Raw genomic sequence first — 16,403 nt, 5'->3', positions numbered from 1 at the left:
GTTGGTTTCCCTATAGGTTTGAGTCCGAGGACCATTCAATACCTTGGTTCTGTCCAAAACTTGATATTTAAGTAGTTGGTTTCCCATAGGTTTGAGTCCGAGGACCATGCAATACCTTGAGCTCTGTCCAAAACTTGATTTTTTAAGTATTTGGTTTCCCCATAGGTTTGAGTCCGAGGACCATGCAATACCTTGGTTCTGTCCAAAACTTGATTTTTAAGTAGTTGGTTTCCCCATAGGTTTGAGTCCGAGGACCATGCAATACCTTGGTTCTGTCCAAAACTTGATTTTTAAGTAGTTGGTTTCCCCATAGGTTTGAGTCCGAGGACCATGCAATACCTTGGTTCTGTCCAAAACTTGATTTTTAAGTAGTTGGTTTCTCCATAGGTTTGAGTCTGAGGACCATGCAATACCTTGGTTCTGTCCAAAACTTGATTTTTAAGTAGTTGGTTTCCCCATAGGTTTAAGTCCGAGGACCATGCAATACCTTGGTTCTGTCAAAAACTTGATTTTTTAGTAGTTGGAGGAATTAACCCCTCGACTGTGGCGTGGGACCTTGGTTTAGGGGGATTAGCTTCTCGGCCAAGCCCCTAGAACCATCCGTACTGCTGACGCTACGAAGCGGAGCCCCTAGTGAAGAAATGTAGCCCCTAGTGGAACTTTACGCTAGAACACTACATCCGGCTGTTGGAAATGATGTGAGGGATTGTCTCAACCCACCACCTGTGCCAAGACACAAGCCTTCCCCACAGACGGCGCCAATTGTAAGGACACAATTTTTAACGACCCAAAAATGATACTGTGTTTGCACGTAAAAAGGCCCAAATAATATCATTTGTAGAGCGTGGGTTTGAAAGGCTAAGTTTTGGTCACCGGACGGTAGTTTGTCGTGGTATTCATATAGAATTAAATCGTGTTCGTTCGAGGAGTCTTTCTCCTGGAGGTGGGCTGGGAGGCTCTAGTTCTTGGCCCTTTTTCCCAGCCTCCTCTTTGGTGCATTAACCTTCACATTATATAGCCCTTCTTGGTTGATCTTAACCATCCACTTGTTGATCAGGCAGGTGCCTACTTCAGTACCCGTCCCATCAGTTGTCCCTCCTTGTTTTCTGTTAGTTGCGATGATCGAAGTCACCCTGTCCAGGCGTCTTTTCTCATTAACGTGGTTAGAACGCTGGCGGGTGCATTTAATGCGGAGGGGACGCATTTACCCTGAACCAGCTTCGCACCATACCCCCATGTGGGTCCCATTCTACTCACATCTCCTTCAGGGGGCTTTTTGGGGGCAGCCTTCAACGAGATGTTGCTCTCCCCTTTGAAGTCTTGGAGTGCCGAGGACAGTGTCATCCTCGGCTGTGCACCTAGCATTTCGGCCTTTCCCCATTCGTCCTCGGCAAATACTCTCCTCGGCACGGGCCTTGGGCCCTAATAGAGCATGGGTCAGATCATAAGTTCCCCGGCCCCACAACTATAACATAATTTTTTTTTGATAAATACTATAACATAATTAAGAATATGTGTGTTACGTGAGTGAATTCACAATTATTTAAATATTTCGGTTAAGTTGCTTGCACAATTATTATTTTCACATCCTTTGAAAGAGAGCGAGCATATTATTGGTTTGGTTTGTGAGTATTAACCTAACTCCTATCTAGCAATGAATGGTTTGAGAAATAGATATCAAAACTATATATTTCATCAACATGGGGTAAAAATTCCCTTAAATTGCCAAATCATTATGAAGTACATTCCTCAAAGTAATTCTTGAATCTTTTCAGCTAATTACAACAAAGATACACCAAATTATGCCTAACACTTAATTTCTCAATCATTGTATCACTATGGAATAGAGTTGAGAAGGAAGATAATTTTCTTTAACCACAACCATCTTTATAAAGAAAATGAAAGGGGTGATATCTCACCATTGTTCAACTTATTAATAGAAGTGTAAGGATTCATTTATAATAAGTTTTCAACACCCTTGAAGCTTCTAATATACATTATCTATGGCAAAATGCACTAAAAAATACATCCTTTGGCACCAAGACCAAGTCTTTTACTTGGAACTCTCATTATGTATTTCTCAAGAATTTACTGAATACGTACCAAGACCTAATACCCTGAAAATGTCCTACACATAAGGGACATTTTTGCCACCATGAATTTTCAATCCAAGTGTTGCAAATATGTCATTAGTTATTGAAAAATTGCCGTTGTAGTAATCAAACACCATAGTTAAGGCCTAAAAGAAAATTTTAAAAAGGAGAGACAGTGAATTTCATCCATAGATCAACTTTATTAAAATCATGATCCAAGTTGGGGAACTAATAAATTCAAAAAGAATTTCATATAGTCAAGAGAAGTAGTGTTAGTGACAAAATTTGGTAGTAATTTTTTCAAACATATTCAAAGAACGTCATATGCTAAGTTGCAATTTCTAATTTGAACTGATTCAAAGTCTAGAACTAAAATAATTATAAAAAAAAAAATAAATAAATAAAGAATCAGTAGTTGCACTAATTTTTTAGGCTGCTTGACTAAACTTAAGAGGATAAAAAACACGAACATAGTAACCTTCAGTGGATAGGCATGCCAACCCACCCATCTTGAGCAACAATTGATGCACAACTGAGATAGGTGCAACTACAAACAATACAATTATTAGAAATTTGTTAAGTCTTTGGGGACCATGATCCAACCAAATTTTTTTTTTTTTTTTTTTTTTAAAAGGGTTCAAAGATTGGAAGGATAAGAACTAATATTAACAATTTTCAAGTTTATAGAATCTTTATAGAGCCTAAGTATTAACAACCAAATTGATAATGCGCATCTGGCAAGCTGTAATATACCTAGAACAGATCCATCAAATGTATATATATATACACATATCTAGAACAGAAAATTACTAAAATTTCTAAGGCAGCCATAAAACATACGAAAATTTTGAGTAGGGAAGACATGGAGTGGAGTATATACATCATGAATAACAAAGTTAATTTTGGACTTTTCAAATGTTAAGCCCTGGATGGGAACGTTACTTGTATCTAGTATCTACATAGAAAATCTTGTGGCTTCTACAACATCCAGAAAAAGTCGTGAACACATATACCTCTGCACATGTTGTATTGCACACACTACCTTAAGAGTCTTAAATTTCTAGTTATGTCTCTACACTTATTTTACGTGACTAACGTTACCTGGACCGAAGATCACTGCCAATTACTTGGAGCCTTGGACAACTACCCGCACCAAAAGAAACTCAACTCAAGCCTCTACATTCTTCTTGATACTTTCAAGTATTTGTTCCTCAGTTTTTATATTTCATGAGCAGATTATGTTTTCGGCTTCAATCCTAAATCTATGGGATCCATTTCTATTTACATAAATTTGGATATTGATGAATATGGATTAGCAAATTAACTGAATTTTTAAAAAGAATTTAACTACATCATGCAAAAAGAAAAATTATAAAATAAAAAACTCAAAAATAGGTTTTTTTTACCTTGACAAGTCCACTGTTTGGCTTGAGGTTGATCTTTTGGATCGGTCCTCAATTCTTGGAATCATCATTCAGAATGTTAAAAGACCACATAGAAACTCAATGTTCAAATTCCATTTAGTCTTAACAAAAAAAATTTGTGAAAAAATCTTTGAAGTGCTACTTTCTATGGAAACAAAAGGGACATTTTATTTTTAAGAGAAACAGAGTTATAGAGATTTACAGACTTGGCGAAATCGATGCCAAGCATAGAGAACATCTATGAGGCCCTTTGAAGTCATTGCTTTAAAATTGAAATTGAAACGGAAAAGTGAAAGGACGGAACTCAAAATAGCTAGAAGTAGAAAGTGATGAGTTGGTGTAATTAAGGAGAACATTTGGGTTTTGTAAGGCGCATGAAGAGGCAGGGGCATAGCCAGGAATTTTTACATGAGGGGGCCGATTCGAACCATGAAGGTTGAAATCGATGACAATGAGTATCCTCATTGTATGGATAGTCTATATTTTTAGGTTGATATGGACCGTCTTTGAGATAAGCTCGTCGGATTTCATCTTGTTTGTTGATAGGGAATTCACATATTTGTTTACATGATCCTGGATCACGATCTATCTCTTCAGATTGAATTCTTGAACATTTGGAGGGGTCAGGGTGTTCATCAGGCATTAAAGTATCAACATTTGTTTCTATAGTCACAGGTGTCCTAATTTCTGAATTGCTAACATCTTTTTTCTTAAAAAATGCATCAATTGTTTTTCGTTTGCTCATAATTCTTTTAGCTTTAAGAATATGACTCAAAAATAAACCTGAAAAGAAGTTTAAAAAATAAAATTTTAATTAGAAATTTTTACTTAGTTATATGGATGTTATTCATTCTCAAGAAAAAACAAAATTTCCACTATAATTTAAATATACAACCCATTTTTAATACGACTTTAATTAATAATAACTCCTCAAACAAAAACAAAAATTAAACACACGAGTATTGGTACACAACATAAACCAAACAATTTAACAACACCCATAGCCACATCCACAGCGACATGATATCTAACTAATCAAAAATAGGTAATAAATCAAAACAATTTTACCTTAGAAACTTTGTCTTCATAAAGTGCAAAGATAGGTCACCCATGTGGCAATGCCTACTGCCTCTGCCTGACTGCCTCCAACTTTAGATCTTTTCTTCAAGACTCGTCACAAACAATCTCTCCATGCCTTCAATCATGTATTTCTTTAAAAATCTATGAAAATATAAAGAACATGTGAATATTTAGGTGTAGATAATTGAGAAAATCAAAAAAGACATTAAAAAGAGATGAATGTGTAATGCTTAAGAAAGAGCAGAAAACTCACCAGTCACCAAGTTCCAAAACTAAAGCTGATGAAGAAAGAAAAAATTGGTCAGGATTATTTTATTTTATTTTTTTTTCTAGACTGTGAGTACAGAGGACTGGAGTTTTGGGGGCTGGGAGGTAGGCAACGGTACCAGTGCAAATGAAAGTGTATCAAAGAAGACAAAACAAAAGAATAAGATGTAAAGAAAGGGATTCCGTGGGTTGAGTGGATTTTTTGAGATGAAGAGGGTGAAGTTTTGTTTTTAGTGTTTGGACTTGAGCAGGCTAGTTTGTTTTATTTGGAGTACATAAGGTGATAAGGCCTAAAACTGAAGCTGGGTTTGGGAGTATATTTGAGCTGGGCTTGGGAGAATAGTTGAGAATTGGGCATTGGGGGGGGGGGGGGGGGGCGGCTGTCCAATATTGGGGGGCCCAATTTTTTTTTCTAACCTACTCTAATGGAACTTTTTTTTTTTTTTTTTTTTTTTGCAGGGGCAGGGGCCGGGGCCCCCCCAAGCCACTACATGGCTCCGCCCCTATGAAGAGGAGAGGGTTGTGTTATAAGAGAGAACTTCAAAGCCACTACGTTAATTGTACCTGGCGTTAATTGTAGCTATTATTACTACAATGGGCCTGGGCTTGAAAATGGGCTTGGGCTTGCTATGAACTCTGATTTAATTTGTATAAAACCTTTTGTTAATTTTAAATGCCAGCCCATGTTTTTGCAAAAATACTCTATTAGAGTACCACATGGTAGGATCTCATGCACCCCCGCATGAGATCTCTGCTTTTATATATATTGATTATATATGAAAAATGCAACATATTTGGTATTGCATTTGAGGAAATACATGAATTATTGATATGGAAAAATGAGCATCTTTTATTTAATCTATGATAAGGAAATCTTGGATGTTATGGTATATTAGAAAATTTAAAGATGCTTATCTTGTCTTGTTATGTGGGAAATTGTTAGAAAATCTTTTGACAAGAATGAAGTTGAAAACCTTACAAACTTTGTGGAAGAAAGATTATTTAAGGTTTTTTTGAAACTACCTAGTTATAAACTATGTATTTGAAAGAAAATGTATAATTGTGAGCTTTATGGGGTTTTAACACCATGCCATGTGTGATTTCTTAGTGATCACTTGATTTGGTTTCCGTAGTCTTTGTGACAATAGAATCAAATCTAGGTTAGTGCCCATTCACTTTGGATGACGCGTTCTTCCCTATTGCCCATGGGGGGAAGAGGTTCCTTGATTGTTTGTGGGTGAGACTGCTGTCCATGGGGCCAAGAGACCACATGTAAGAGAGGTCCTATTTGACGCGCTCTCTTTACTGCCCATGGGGGGAGAGAAAAAACTTGAGGGTATGGGTGAGGTTGCTGTCCATGGGGCCAAGAATTTACATACCAAAGAAGACAATATCATGCCAATTGTGAATTGGTGAATCCCTTGACTGGTCTATGTGATAGTGTGGTATATTTGTGATAATTTATCTTTTATTAGATACTATGGTTTTGGAAATTATGTTGTTGATGCTCACAGATTATAGTGTATATTTTCAAGGTATTTACTTTGAGAAACTTTGTGTTTCATTATTTAATCATTCTTGTCATATTATTATTTAGAAGATGAAACTTGCATTTTTATTTTATAAATTTTTCAGAGTATGCAACAATCTTTTGAGACAACTTTTTGGTGGCTAATAGTAGTTAGACTAACTATTGATGGAGGCTGAACTTTGCTAATGGACATATTAGATGTTGTACATCTTAGAACAAGCTTGACTCATTCTTTTGTGTATTATAGTGGTTGTGACTTTATTCCCACTAATGGGACAAGCTGTTGATATGTAGTTATTTATTCAGACCTCTATTCTTTTGTAGTCATTGGTCCTTGTAATTATTGCTTAGAGCTCTGACTTACTTTGAGAGTATATTCAATGGAATTATTATGATAATTCTTGATATTGGTATTGGATATGATTTATGTGGATTGGATTGTCAAAGGAAAGGGGAAAAAAAAATCTACAAGTACTTTGAGATGTCTTTCTCATGCTTTAGACCCTTTGGGGTTTGGGGCGTGACATATATATATATATATATATATTGAGTTTGTATCTGATACTAATTGTGTATATTCTTTTTAATTTTTTATAATGTTATTTGTGTGAATGGGTACATGTATAGTATAAATATAAGTTATATAACCTAACTTTATATAATTTCATAATTAGGAAATTTAATGTGTTTGTTACATGTTTGTGTATTGTTATCATGTTATTATAACTATTTGTTATGAAGTTAATGATTCAAAATAAATAAATAAATAAATAAAGTTATTGATTATTCAAACATTTGATTTGCTTCTTGCTCACTTATCATAAAATCAGATAAAATCACAAGAACAGGAAAATATTTTTCATATATTTGACCAAACTACTCTCAAATATATTAGCTTCTTGGTCGTGCTCACTTTTAGTCACTAGCACCCTTGCACCTTATCTTGTATTTGACCAAGCTACTGTCAACTTTGTACTTTTTATTTGATGCTTACTCGCTCTCACCAATGCCTTTTCCTTCCGTAGTACAAACGAAAGGGAGCATCTAGATTTATACGGATTTTCTCACTCCACTTGTGGCTCATTCCAAAGTCAAGTGGAATAGAGAAAACTTAATGGTTAAGGTGGATTCATGATTGGCCGCCACAAGAGAATGGAGACCATAAAAATGACTTTATGTGACTGAAAATGAGAGATGTTATGTTTTCAATATATTTACAATACTTTCACCAAAAATTTTAAATAACATGTTATGTTATTGGTTATTATTAGTTGCCAAAAAAGTAATTCCAGTAATAAATTCAAAATGTGATGAAAATGTTGCGAACGTAATTCTAAAAAAAACATATGAATGAAGTACTGGATAGTAATGCTGCAGTTTTTGCTAAGACAGCAACGATTGAGAGATATGCTGATTGATCGTGAAATCCTGGCTGGGTGCATTCTTTTGAACGCAACCATGGATCCAAATTATACTTCAAAAATGACGGCCTTCTAGAAGAGAGAATGTGTGTATCTTCTTCAGTCTTGGAGTTCATTGTTTTCAACACTCGTTAATTTTATTTTATTTTATTTTTATTTATTTATTTATTTTTTTTTTCCTGGGTAAGTGTTTATGCAGGGGCTAGAACCCTTGAGCTTGAAGTCACTAGGATGACTAGGTACCACTTGGGCCAGCAGGCCCTGTGGTTCAGCACTCGTTAAATATACTTGGTCTATAACCGTTTCAATTAACCACGTGTAATTATTAGATTAGGTGATCCACTTTTATACTTTTTATAAATAACTATAAGTACAAAATTTAGCTATAAAATTGGTTGTAACATAAGGTTATAACTTTCTTTAATAATATTAACATTACTACGTATTTTGAAAATCTAACTGTTGAATTGTATGTTCATTATACTCTTAATTCATATGTCAAATTTTGTATTAATTGGAAATTATTTACTATATAATCTAATAGCTTATACATAATTTTAAATAACAAAAACTTGCAATTTAAATAATTTATTGATAACATAACTATTGATCTTTTATTTTCTAGAAATTTTGCAAGCATGGAAGATATTAAAAAAAAAAATGTAATCCAATAATGAATTTGTCAAAATTCACTTCTAATAAAAAGATATTAAATAAGGCTGTAACCTTAAGTTACAACTAATTTTGTAGTTAAACTTTATCCTAAATATAATAAAGAGGTTATGCTTAGTTGCTTTAAGCTTATAAATCAACCATTCTAAGATTCTATTCATTTTCCTTCAACTTTTCATATATATATGACTCAAAATCAATATTATGCAAAGAGCCTCTTCATAAATTTCTTAGAAGTATTTTCAAGTAAATTATGTATTTGGTCCTTAACATTTATGCTATGTGTCAATTTGGTCATTAACCTTTTAAATATGTTGATTTAGTCTCTAACTTTTTTGGCATTGGGTCAAAATGATCTCTACTGTTAAGTGATGGATGAAAAATGCTAATGTGACTAATGGACAAAAAATTATATTATTTCATGCCACATAAATTGCCACGTTGGCATAGTATTAAAAATTTTAATTCAACTGTTAGTTTTTTAAGGTTATGCTGAGAAAATTATGTTTCACACCTCATTGAGATTCCTTATGTCCACCTCACCCCGCTAGATAAATTAAGCATATGCTATCTAAAGAAAAGAAAATTGATACACAGAATTGAAAATAAAATTATCCTCAATAAATATTAATAACAATTCCTATTGTAAATGTCATTCAAAATCTAATATAAATGTAAATTTTAGTTTGTTTTTTCATACCTACTTTTGTTTACTCAATTGGAAGATTTGCAAAATACACCTCAACACGAGTCAGTCTAGAATTTAAATCAAAATCATTATTATGATTAGGTTCTCCATAATCTCAATGAACTACAAATATATATTTCATTATTATTAAAATAATGAAAACAAAAATAATTACTTCATAGTTAATGACAATCAAATTAAGAAACTAATCTCTCTTTTTTTTTTGAGAAACTTATCTAAATACATAGGAGTTATACATGTAAGTTGAATTTTTTTTTTTTTTTTTAAATTAACATAAAAGTGTTAAGAATATAGTAATAAATCTGCAAAGTTGTATCCTCACTAACTTGAATGTTCTTAAAAGTAATGCAGAATTCAATATTTTTCTTTCTCTACTATTTTAGTTAAAATTTGGGTCTATAACAAAAATATAGAGTATTTAGTGTGATTTAGGAAGAGAAAAAAGTTAAGAGATAGAAGAGAAAAAAGATTAGTGGAAGTAAGGGTTTTAGCGCGATTTAGGACATAAGTATTTTTTTATAATTATGTGGGACTGATGCCTTTAGAACATTTATTATTAAATCATTTTAGAAAAGTTTTAATATTGCTTTTATGGGAAATATAAAAAGATTGTCAAAGAAATTAATTAATTCTTTTTTCCTAAAAAGTTTCTAAAAAGATTTTCTAAACCAAGATCCACATAGTTGTAGTGTGCCTTTGTGTTAGAACCTCTTTCCCTCTCACTTGTGTGTGTGTGTTTGTTTCTCAAAAAAAAAAAAAAAAAGAATGGGTAATTGTCTCACATTATTTAAGAGTGTGTGTTATGTGTAGTATAACTTGCTCCACTATTCCTTAAAAATTATCATGATTTTTGAGTGGAGTTGTAGTGTGTTTTTGTGTTAGAACATCTTTCTCTCTTCCTTGTGTGTGTTTGTTTCTCAAAAAATTAAAAATAAAAATAAAAAGAGATAAAAGGGATTTTAGGTCAATAGTCAATGCTTTGAGTAGGATTTGGAATATTTTTTGGACCAATATATTTCAAACTTGTCCCCCTTCTAGAACAGTAATTAATGTTGATAGTGAGAAGTGTAAGCTGATTAACTTGGCTGCCAAGAAAATGAGCCTATATGGACTAGTAGTCTACTATAAATGAGAATCAGAACGCACTCAAGATATCCTGCCAAGAAATTTGAATTTACATTGTGTCTCGAGAACTCCTGACAGCCTGCCCTTTCTTAACATTTCTGTTGCCGGATTCCGGCAAACTTTGCCGGAATTCTTTTCTTAGAAGTTTAAGACTTCAACCGGTTTGGTGTTATTGCTCCTTTTACTCCCAATTTAACACTCACAAGTAAGTGATCGAAACTGTTCTTATAAGAATTTTTTTTTTTTTTTTTGGGAACCAGAACATTAAGTTGTTAATGTCTCTTATAATTGTGTTTCTTTAGATTATTATGTTGTTTTGCTTTTGTTGAACCGTCAAAGTCAAGCATACATAGATGATCAATGCAACTACTCTCCTCTTTGATTATTTTGCTTTCTCTCTCTCTCTCTCTCTCTTTTAGAGACCTGTATTAATTCAATGGCTAGCCTGTGGTCAAGGAACACTGAGGTTAAAAATGAGTCTAACGAAACTATGGTGGTGAAAGTGACCCGGGATCCTGGCAATTTTAAAGTCAAAGAATTTATAATCCCAGCTGGTGATTACATATATATGTGCTACAACGATTTCGGCATTGAACATAATCCAGATCGTCCTGTCAATGTTAGAGTTTATGTGGGAGATGAACAAAAGTTATATGTAAGAGCATCCAGAATAAGGGACAGTGGGAAAATTGTATTGGGCTACGAGAATGGCATGGTCACCTCCACTTTTATTGACATATATATGGTTGCCAGGATCGGGTAATTTTCTAGATTACAGCCTTGGAATTTGATTAATGTGTGTGTTCTTTTTTCTTTTTTTGATAAAAAAAGTTCATTGCTTACTTGCTTTATTATGGTTTCACAGATTAATTATCAAGATGAAAGGTGCAACAAAGAAGATTAAAAAGTTGTTGGGGAAATAGTTAAAAGGATAACAGATGGGAAAGGTTAGGAGGACATTGGAGAAACTTTGAATGTATATATGTATATATAATTTGGTCATAGAGCCCCCTTCTGTCCAGTCTGCCCTGTTATAGATAGAATGGGTTGTGGACCTGTGTTGTACAGATATAGAATGTTCATTGATTTCTATATTTATTGCGATTACTTGGAAGTCATTTAATTCACACTAGACATAGAGGTGATTTTATTTATACTTCCCCAACGCTTAAATGAGTGTGGCATCAATAAGGAGGTATTGTTGTAGTCTGTAAAAAAGCACAGAAGAACCTAAATTCACCTTGGATGTAGGCCACAATACCATGGCACCCGAAGGAAGTTGGGAGGAGTTTCTCTCTTGCTATGTTCGCATCCTTCAGTACCCAAACCAGCGCATTACAAAGGTGTAGCATGTGAACAAGAAGTCATACGATTTTTGTGTATTATGAGATCGGATGATGCACTTTACACAGGTTGCAAGATAAGTAAGATGGGTGTGAGAATGAACACTGTTGGACAAAATAGAGCTAGCAAGTCAACATTTCAAGGAGGATTAGAGTGCCTGATTATGTGTTAAACTTAAACCAGAGTGTTACATATGTACTTCCTAAAATCTCATCTATATATATATATATATATGGATCCACAGAAACTTCATAAATTTCATAGCAATTTTTTTCTACGAATTTGTGATTGTGGAACATATCTTTTAGGTCTAACTTTGCATGCTTCTGAAGAAATCAACACCGTTCTCAATAGTTTTGACATTTCCTCTAGTGCACTAGAGTAAGGTGGCATAGACAAAATGTAGCTGAAGTACCATTCAAGAGATTGCATCAACCATGACAAAATGTTCCAGGCTTATTTGGCTCGAAAAAATCAGCCTCGAATGACAAGTGCTAATAATATCCAGAACAAGGGAATAGCAAAAAAAGTATGAGGCAGCAATTATAATCCTGATCAAACTATTGTATCCAAAAAGTGTTATTGATTGGCAGTTGGCCTTGATTGGACTCTCCCCAATTTTAATGTCCCCAACTAAAAGTAAGAGATCTGGACTTGTGACCATAGATTTTTCAAAAAGCCCCGATGATTAACCACCAAAGTTTCTGTCCTTACCAGAAAAAGGGAAATATAAATGAAAATTCTCTCTACTGGTCTCTACTTTGTAGAAAAGATGAATATTTTGTGACAGTGAGAAAGAGACAAAAAGGTCAACAATGAGTTTAAGGTTTGATTAAGGAATTTTTTTTCTAAATAACAATAAATATTAAAAAATTTAGTTAATTGTCACATTTTAAAACAATTTTGAAAACTAGCATCTCGAGTGTCTAAAACTCGAGTTCCAAGATAAAAATCGAGTTTTTAAGTCTCGATTTGTAAGTGGATTACGTTAAAGTTGGAAAAAAATCAGGCTGAAAATCGAGTTTTAAAAACTCGATTTCCATTAATTGAAAAAAAACGCCGCTATAGGGCTTTAAAACGTCACTGTAAGGATTAAAAACGCCACTATAGGTGAAATTTTTTTGCATGGAAATCGAGTTTTAAAAACTCGAGATCCAAAACGAGTCTTTTGGACTCGAGTTATAATATGGATCTCGAGTTTCTAAAACTCGAGATGTTAGTTTTCTTAATTATTTGAAAACGTGCCTAACTTACTATTTTGAATGGCTGAAGGAATCTGATATGCACAATTCCTCTTTGATTAAGTCTATTATCTTCCTTTTAAGACTGTATACTACATGAATAATTAAATCATTCATCTTCCAGAGGATCATGCAATGCGTGCAACTCAAAATATTGTTAATACCATAATAACAATATTTAATTAGTAGAAACAAAAATAAATGAGGTAGCTATACCAGATAAAAGCATGAACATCATTAGTAATTTATTAAGTGTAGTGCTGTAGCCCCATGGTTCCCAACAAGGCAGGCAAGCACAACTGGATGGAGGAGCTTTGCCTTTTGTTGTAACATAAGAGATGGTGTGGATGTCGCTATTGCATATCATATCGATCATTGTCCAATTCAATATGTGTTATCTTCTGCAAAGATACTCCTGTAACTTTAGAAGCTTAAAATAATTGATATTGAATTGGGAAGCTGACATGATGGAGACACTGCATAAACAATGCTGAGAGAGTGTCTAGATCCAAATCAAAATCATGTCACAATTCATTCATATATAAAAATAATGAGATTCCTTATGTCCACCTCACCCCCACCATATATATTGAGAAGATTTTAACTAAAGCAAAGCAAATTGATACACACAATTTTAAATTCAACTGCAAGACGTCTTTCTTGTTTTAGGAAAACATGGCTGCATCTCCTGTCAACCAAACCTCCCTTCATCATTTTCGCTCCAAAAGTTTTCCCACAAGGGCACACCCGCTCATTTCAGAATTCAATGAACAATTGAGCAGAGTGAGAGGTTCTGAAACAACCTCTTCATCATCAACATCATTAAGCCAGAAACTCATTGGCCTTCGAGGTTTGCATGACTGTGTTGAAAACTTGCTGTTGTTGCCATGCACTCAAGCCTTAGCTCAAGAGCAGCATCAGAAATGGTTTAATGAGCTATTGGATGGATCTCTCAGGCTCTTGGATGTGTGTGGTATTGCAAGGGATGCATTGTTGCAAACAAAGGAATGCGCACGTGAACTTCAATCCACCCTGCGCAGAAGACATGGCAATAAAATGGAGCTTGCGAGGGAGGTTGAAAAATACTTGGCCTCAAGGAAGGTTGTGAAAAAGGCAATGCAGAAGGCCTTAAAGGGCATGCAAACTAAGTTGAACTGTAAGAAAAATGAAGATCTAGCCATGGTGAGCTTGTTAAAAGAGCTAGAAGCTGTAACTTTCCTGGTCTTTGAATCACTATTGACCTTTATAGCTGGACCAAAGTTGCAATCCAAATCAAATGGTTGGTTTGTGGTTTCCAAGCTGGTGCACCAAAAAAAGGTAGTCTGTGAGGATGAAGAAACAGATGCAAATGAATTTGACAAGGCAGATTCAGCATTACAATCTCTCAATAGTCACAAGACAAGCAAATCCGATTACTCCATTCTTGTTCAAAATGTGCAGAACTGGATGGGAAAGTTGGAGTCAAGCATTGAAGATGTTGAAGAGGTGCTTGAATGTCTTTCTAGGCATCTAGTCAAAACCCGAGTTTCCTTTCTCAACATCCTCAACCACTAGCCCTAAAATCATTATGGGCATGAATTTTGTCTGTAAATTTTTACATGATAGACCTTCTCTTTTTGTACACATTAATGAATGAAATACAGATATATTGTGTCTTCTACTTCTATGTCAATTCACTCTCATTAAAAAATAATTGAGTATTCATTCCTAGCACAAGAATGGTTCAATTTTAATAAATTCTAGAATATTGGATCTCACAAAATACCACGTAAAAGTTTAAGTCTCAATACCTCTGTACAAAATTTGGTAATAAAAATATAGTAAATGAAATTTGGTGCCTCAGGATGTTTTAACATTCTAAACTATGGGTTCCCTTGATATACACTGTGCATTAAGAGGATGCAGGGCTTGAATCTGGTTGAGGACCAAGCTCCTCCACTTAGAGAGCTGGAACAGAAAATCAGAAAAGAAAAACAAAAACAAGAGATATAAATGTTCTGACTGTTTCAAATAATTTGATTAATACACATTTAAAAACATTGACACTCACATGGTTTACTTGAATTTTGTATGCTTAAGCAATCAATAATCCTGACTGTCTCCCTTTGAGAGACAACCCATGTTATTAATGAATCAGCCTATAAAATTTTCTGCATTATGAACAGAAATGGAGAAGTCTCTTATGCAGATCTTGCCTATCTACGGCACAACAATCACATAGTCAAGTCAATAATATCATTAAGAAACGAACTATCATATACAGGTGTATGTGATTTAACTTATAAAATCACACGAGTACTTCCCTTCATGACATAAAAGTTTGATCATTGATATATAAAATATTCAACATACGTGTGGTAACAGCACCATGTTCTCAAATAAGAAATAAGCATTAGCCATTCTAACAATAGCTCAGCTTGAGTTTCTGGGAGACAAGATGGTTATGTCACTTGTGCGCACATGTATTATAAAATTACTATAACTGTGTAATATATGTTACATTAATTACAATCAGGTTGTCTTGTCTGCTATATCCATTAAATTCTCATTAGAAATTCATAGATTTTTAAAATCTAGTTATGTTAATTATTTACCATAATTGCAAACATATGTATATGCATTTCTTTCAAAATTCATATGCATACTTATATTGTAAGAAATATATGAATCCTTATGGTTTCCAGCAGCAAAGATTAATAATTTGCGTAGTACTACTGAATAAAGAAAGGTAGGACCATAATATTGGTGGTTAGCACAGTAAAAGGGAACATGGTAAAAGGCTTTTCTTGATGTGAAACCCACCTTCCTTCCAAGGATGTTTCCTTTTATTGTACTTGACCAAGTTTTCAATCCGTGAGAGATTATCTATTTATGAAAACAAGTGACAATGCAGTCAGGTCTATCATAAATGGATACACCAGCAAACAAATGGGGCATCACTCTCTCAATAATTTCTGCAACATCTGGTTTATCTGTAATTGTTTTACAAAATTATATAAGACATAATATCTTATTATCAGGTGGCACTGCAATATTGTCTCCCATAAGTTCATTTCCCAGCTTCATATATAGCATCATTGGTGGCATAATTATTTATCAAACATTAGGTCATCTAACTTCAATTGCAATTTAATAACTTCATATTTTATCAATCATTTTCTAATTCAATATGTAGTGTTATCTTCTACAAAGATGTTCCTGTAAGTTAAGAAGCATAAAATAATTGGATGTTGAGTTGGGAAGCTGGCTAGAGGGAGACACTGCGTTGACAATGCTGAGAGAGTGTCTAGATCCAGATCAAAATCATGTTACTACTCATTGAGATTTGAAAATATTGTGATTCCTTATGTCCACCTCACCCTATCATATATATTGAGAAGATGTTAAATAAAGCAAAGCAAAGCAAGCCAATTGCTACACAAGATTGTACATTCAACTGCAAGAAGTCTTTCCTGTTTTAGGAAAACATGGCTGCCTCTCCTATCAACCACCACTT

At 34.0% G+C, this 16,403-nt stretch overlaps 2 protein-coding genes across 2 annotated transcripts; both read left to right on the top strand.

Annotated features, from left to right (window-relative positions):
* The first annotated feature begins 10,563 nt into the window (after positions 1 to 10,563).
* Positions 10,564 to 11,845, top strand: LOC115983418. Its single transcript, XM_031106089.1, has 2 exons — positions 10,564 to 11,081; positions 11,188 to 11,845. The coding sequence occupies exons 1-2, from the start codon at positions 10,759 to 10,761 to the stop codon at positions 11,243 to 11,245; spliced, it is 381 nt and encodes a 126-aa protein (XP_030961949.1). The 5' UTR covers positions 10,564 to 10,758; the 3' UTR covers positions 11,246 to 11,845.
* A 1,737-nt stretch (positions 11,846 to 13,582) lies between these two features.
* Positions 13,583 to 14,461, top strand: LOC115985971. Its single transcript, XM_031108852.1, has one exon. The coding sequence runs from the start codon at positions 13,583 to 13,585 to the stop codon at positions 14,459 to 14,461; it is 879 nt and encodes a 292-aa protein (XP_030964712.1).
* Positions 14,462 to 16,403: the final 1,942 nt, after the last annotated feature.

The sequence above is a fragment of the Quercus lobata genome, chromosome 4 (assembly GCF_001633185.2).
Source record: "Quercus lobata isolate SW786 chromosome 4, ValleyOak3.0 Primary Assembly, whole genome shotgun sequence".
In the NCBI taxonomy this organism is placed as follows: Eukaryota; Viridiplantae; Streptophyta; class Magnoliopsida; order Fagales; family Fagaceae; genus Quercus; species Quercus lobata.
Note: the sequence above shows the minus strand (reverse complement) of the source record. Positions and strands in the feature narration are given on the sequence as shown.

Coding starts and splice junctions, on each gene's coding strand:
- LOC115983418 (XM_031106089.1), top strand. CDS start 10,759: ATGGCTAGCCTGTGGTCAAGGAACACTGAGGTTAAAAATGAGTCTAAC. Junction 11,082..11,187: donor TATATGGTTGCCAGGATCGG/GTAATTTTCTAG, acceptor ATGGTTTCACAG/ATTAATTATCAAGATGAAAG.
- LOC115985971 (XM_031108852.1), top strand. CDS start 13,583: ATGGCTGCATCTCCTGTCAACCAAACCTCCCTTCATCATTTTCGCTCC.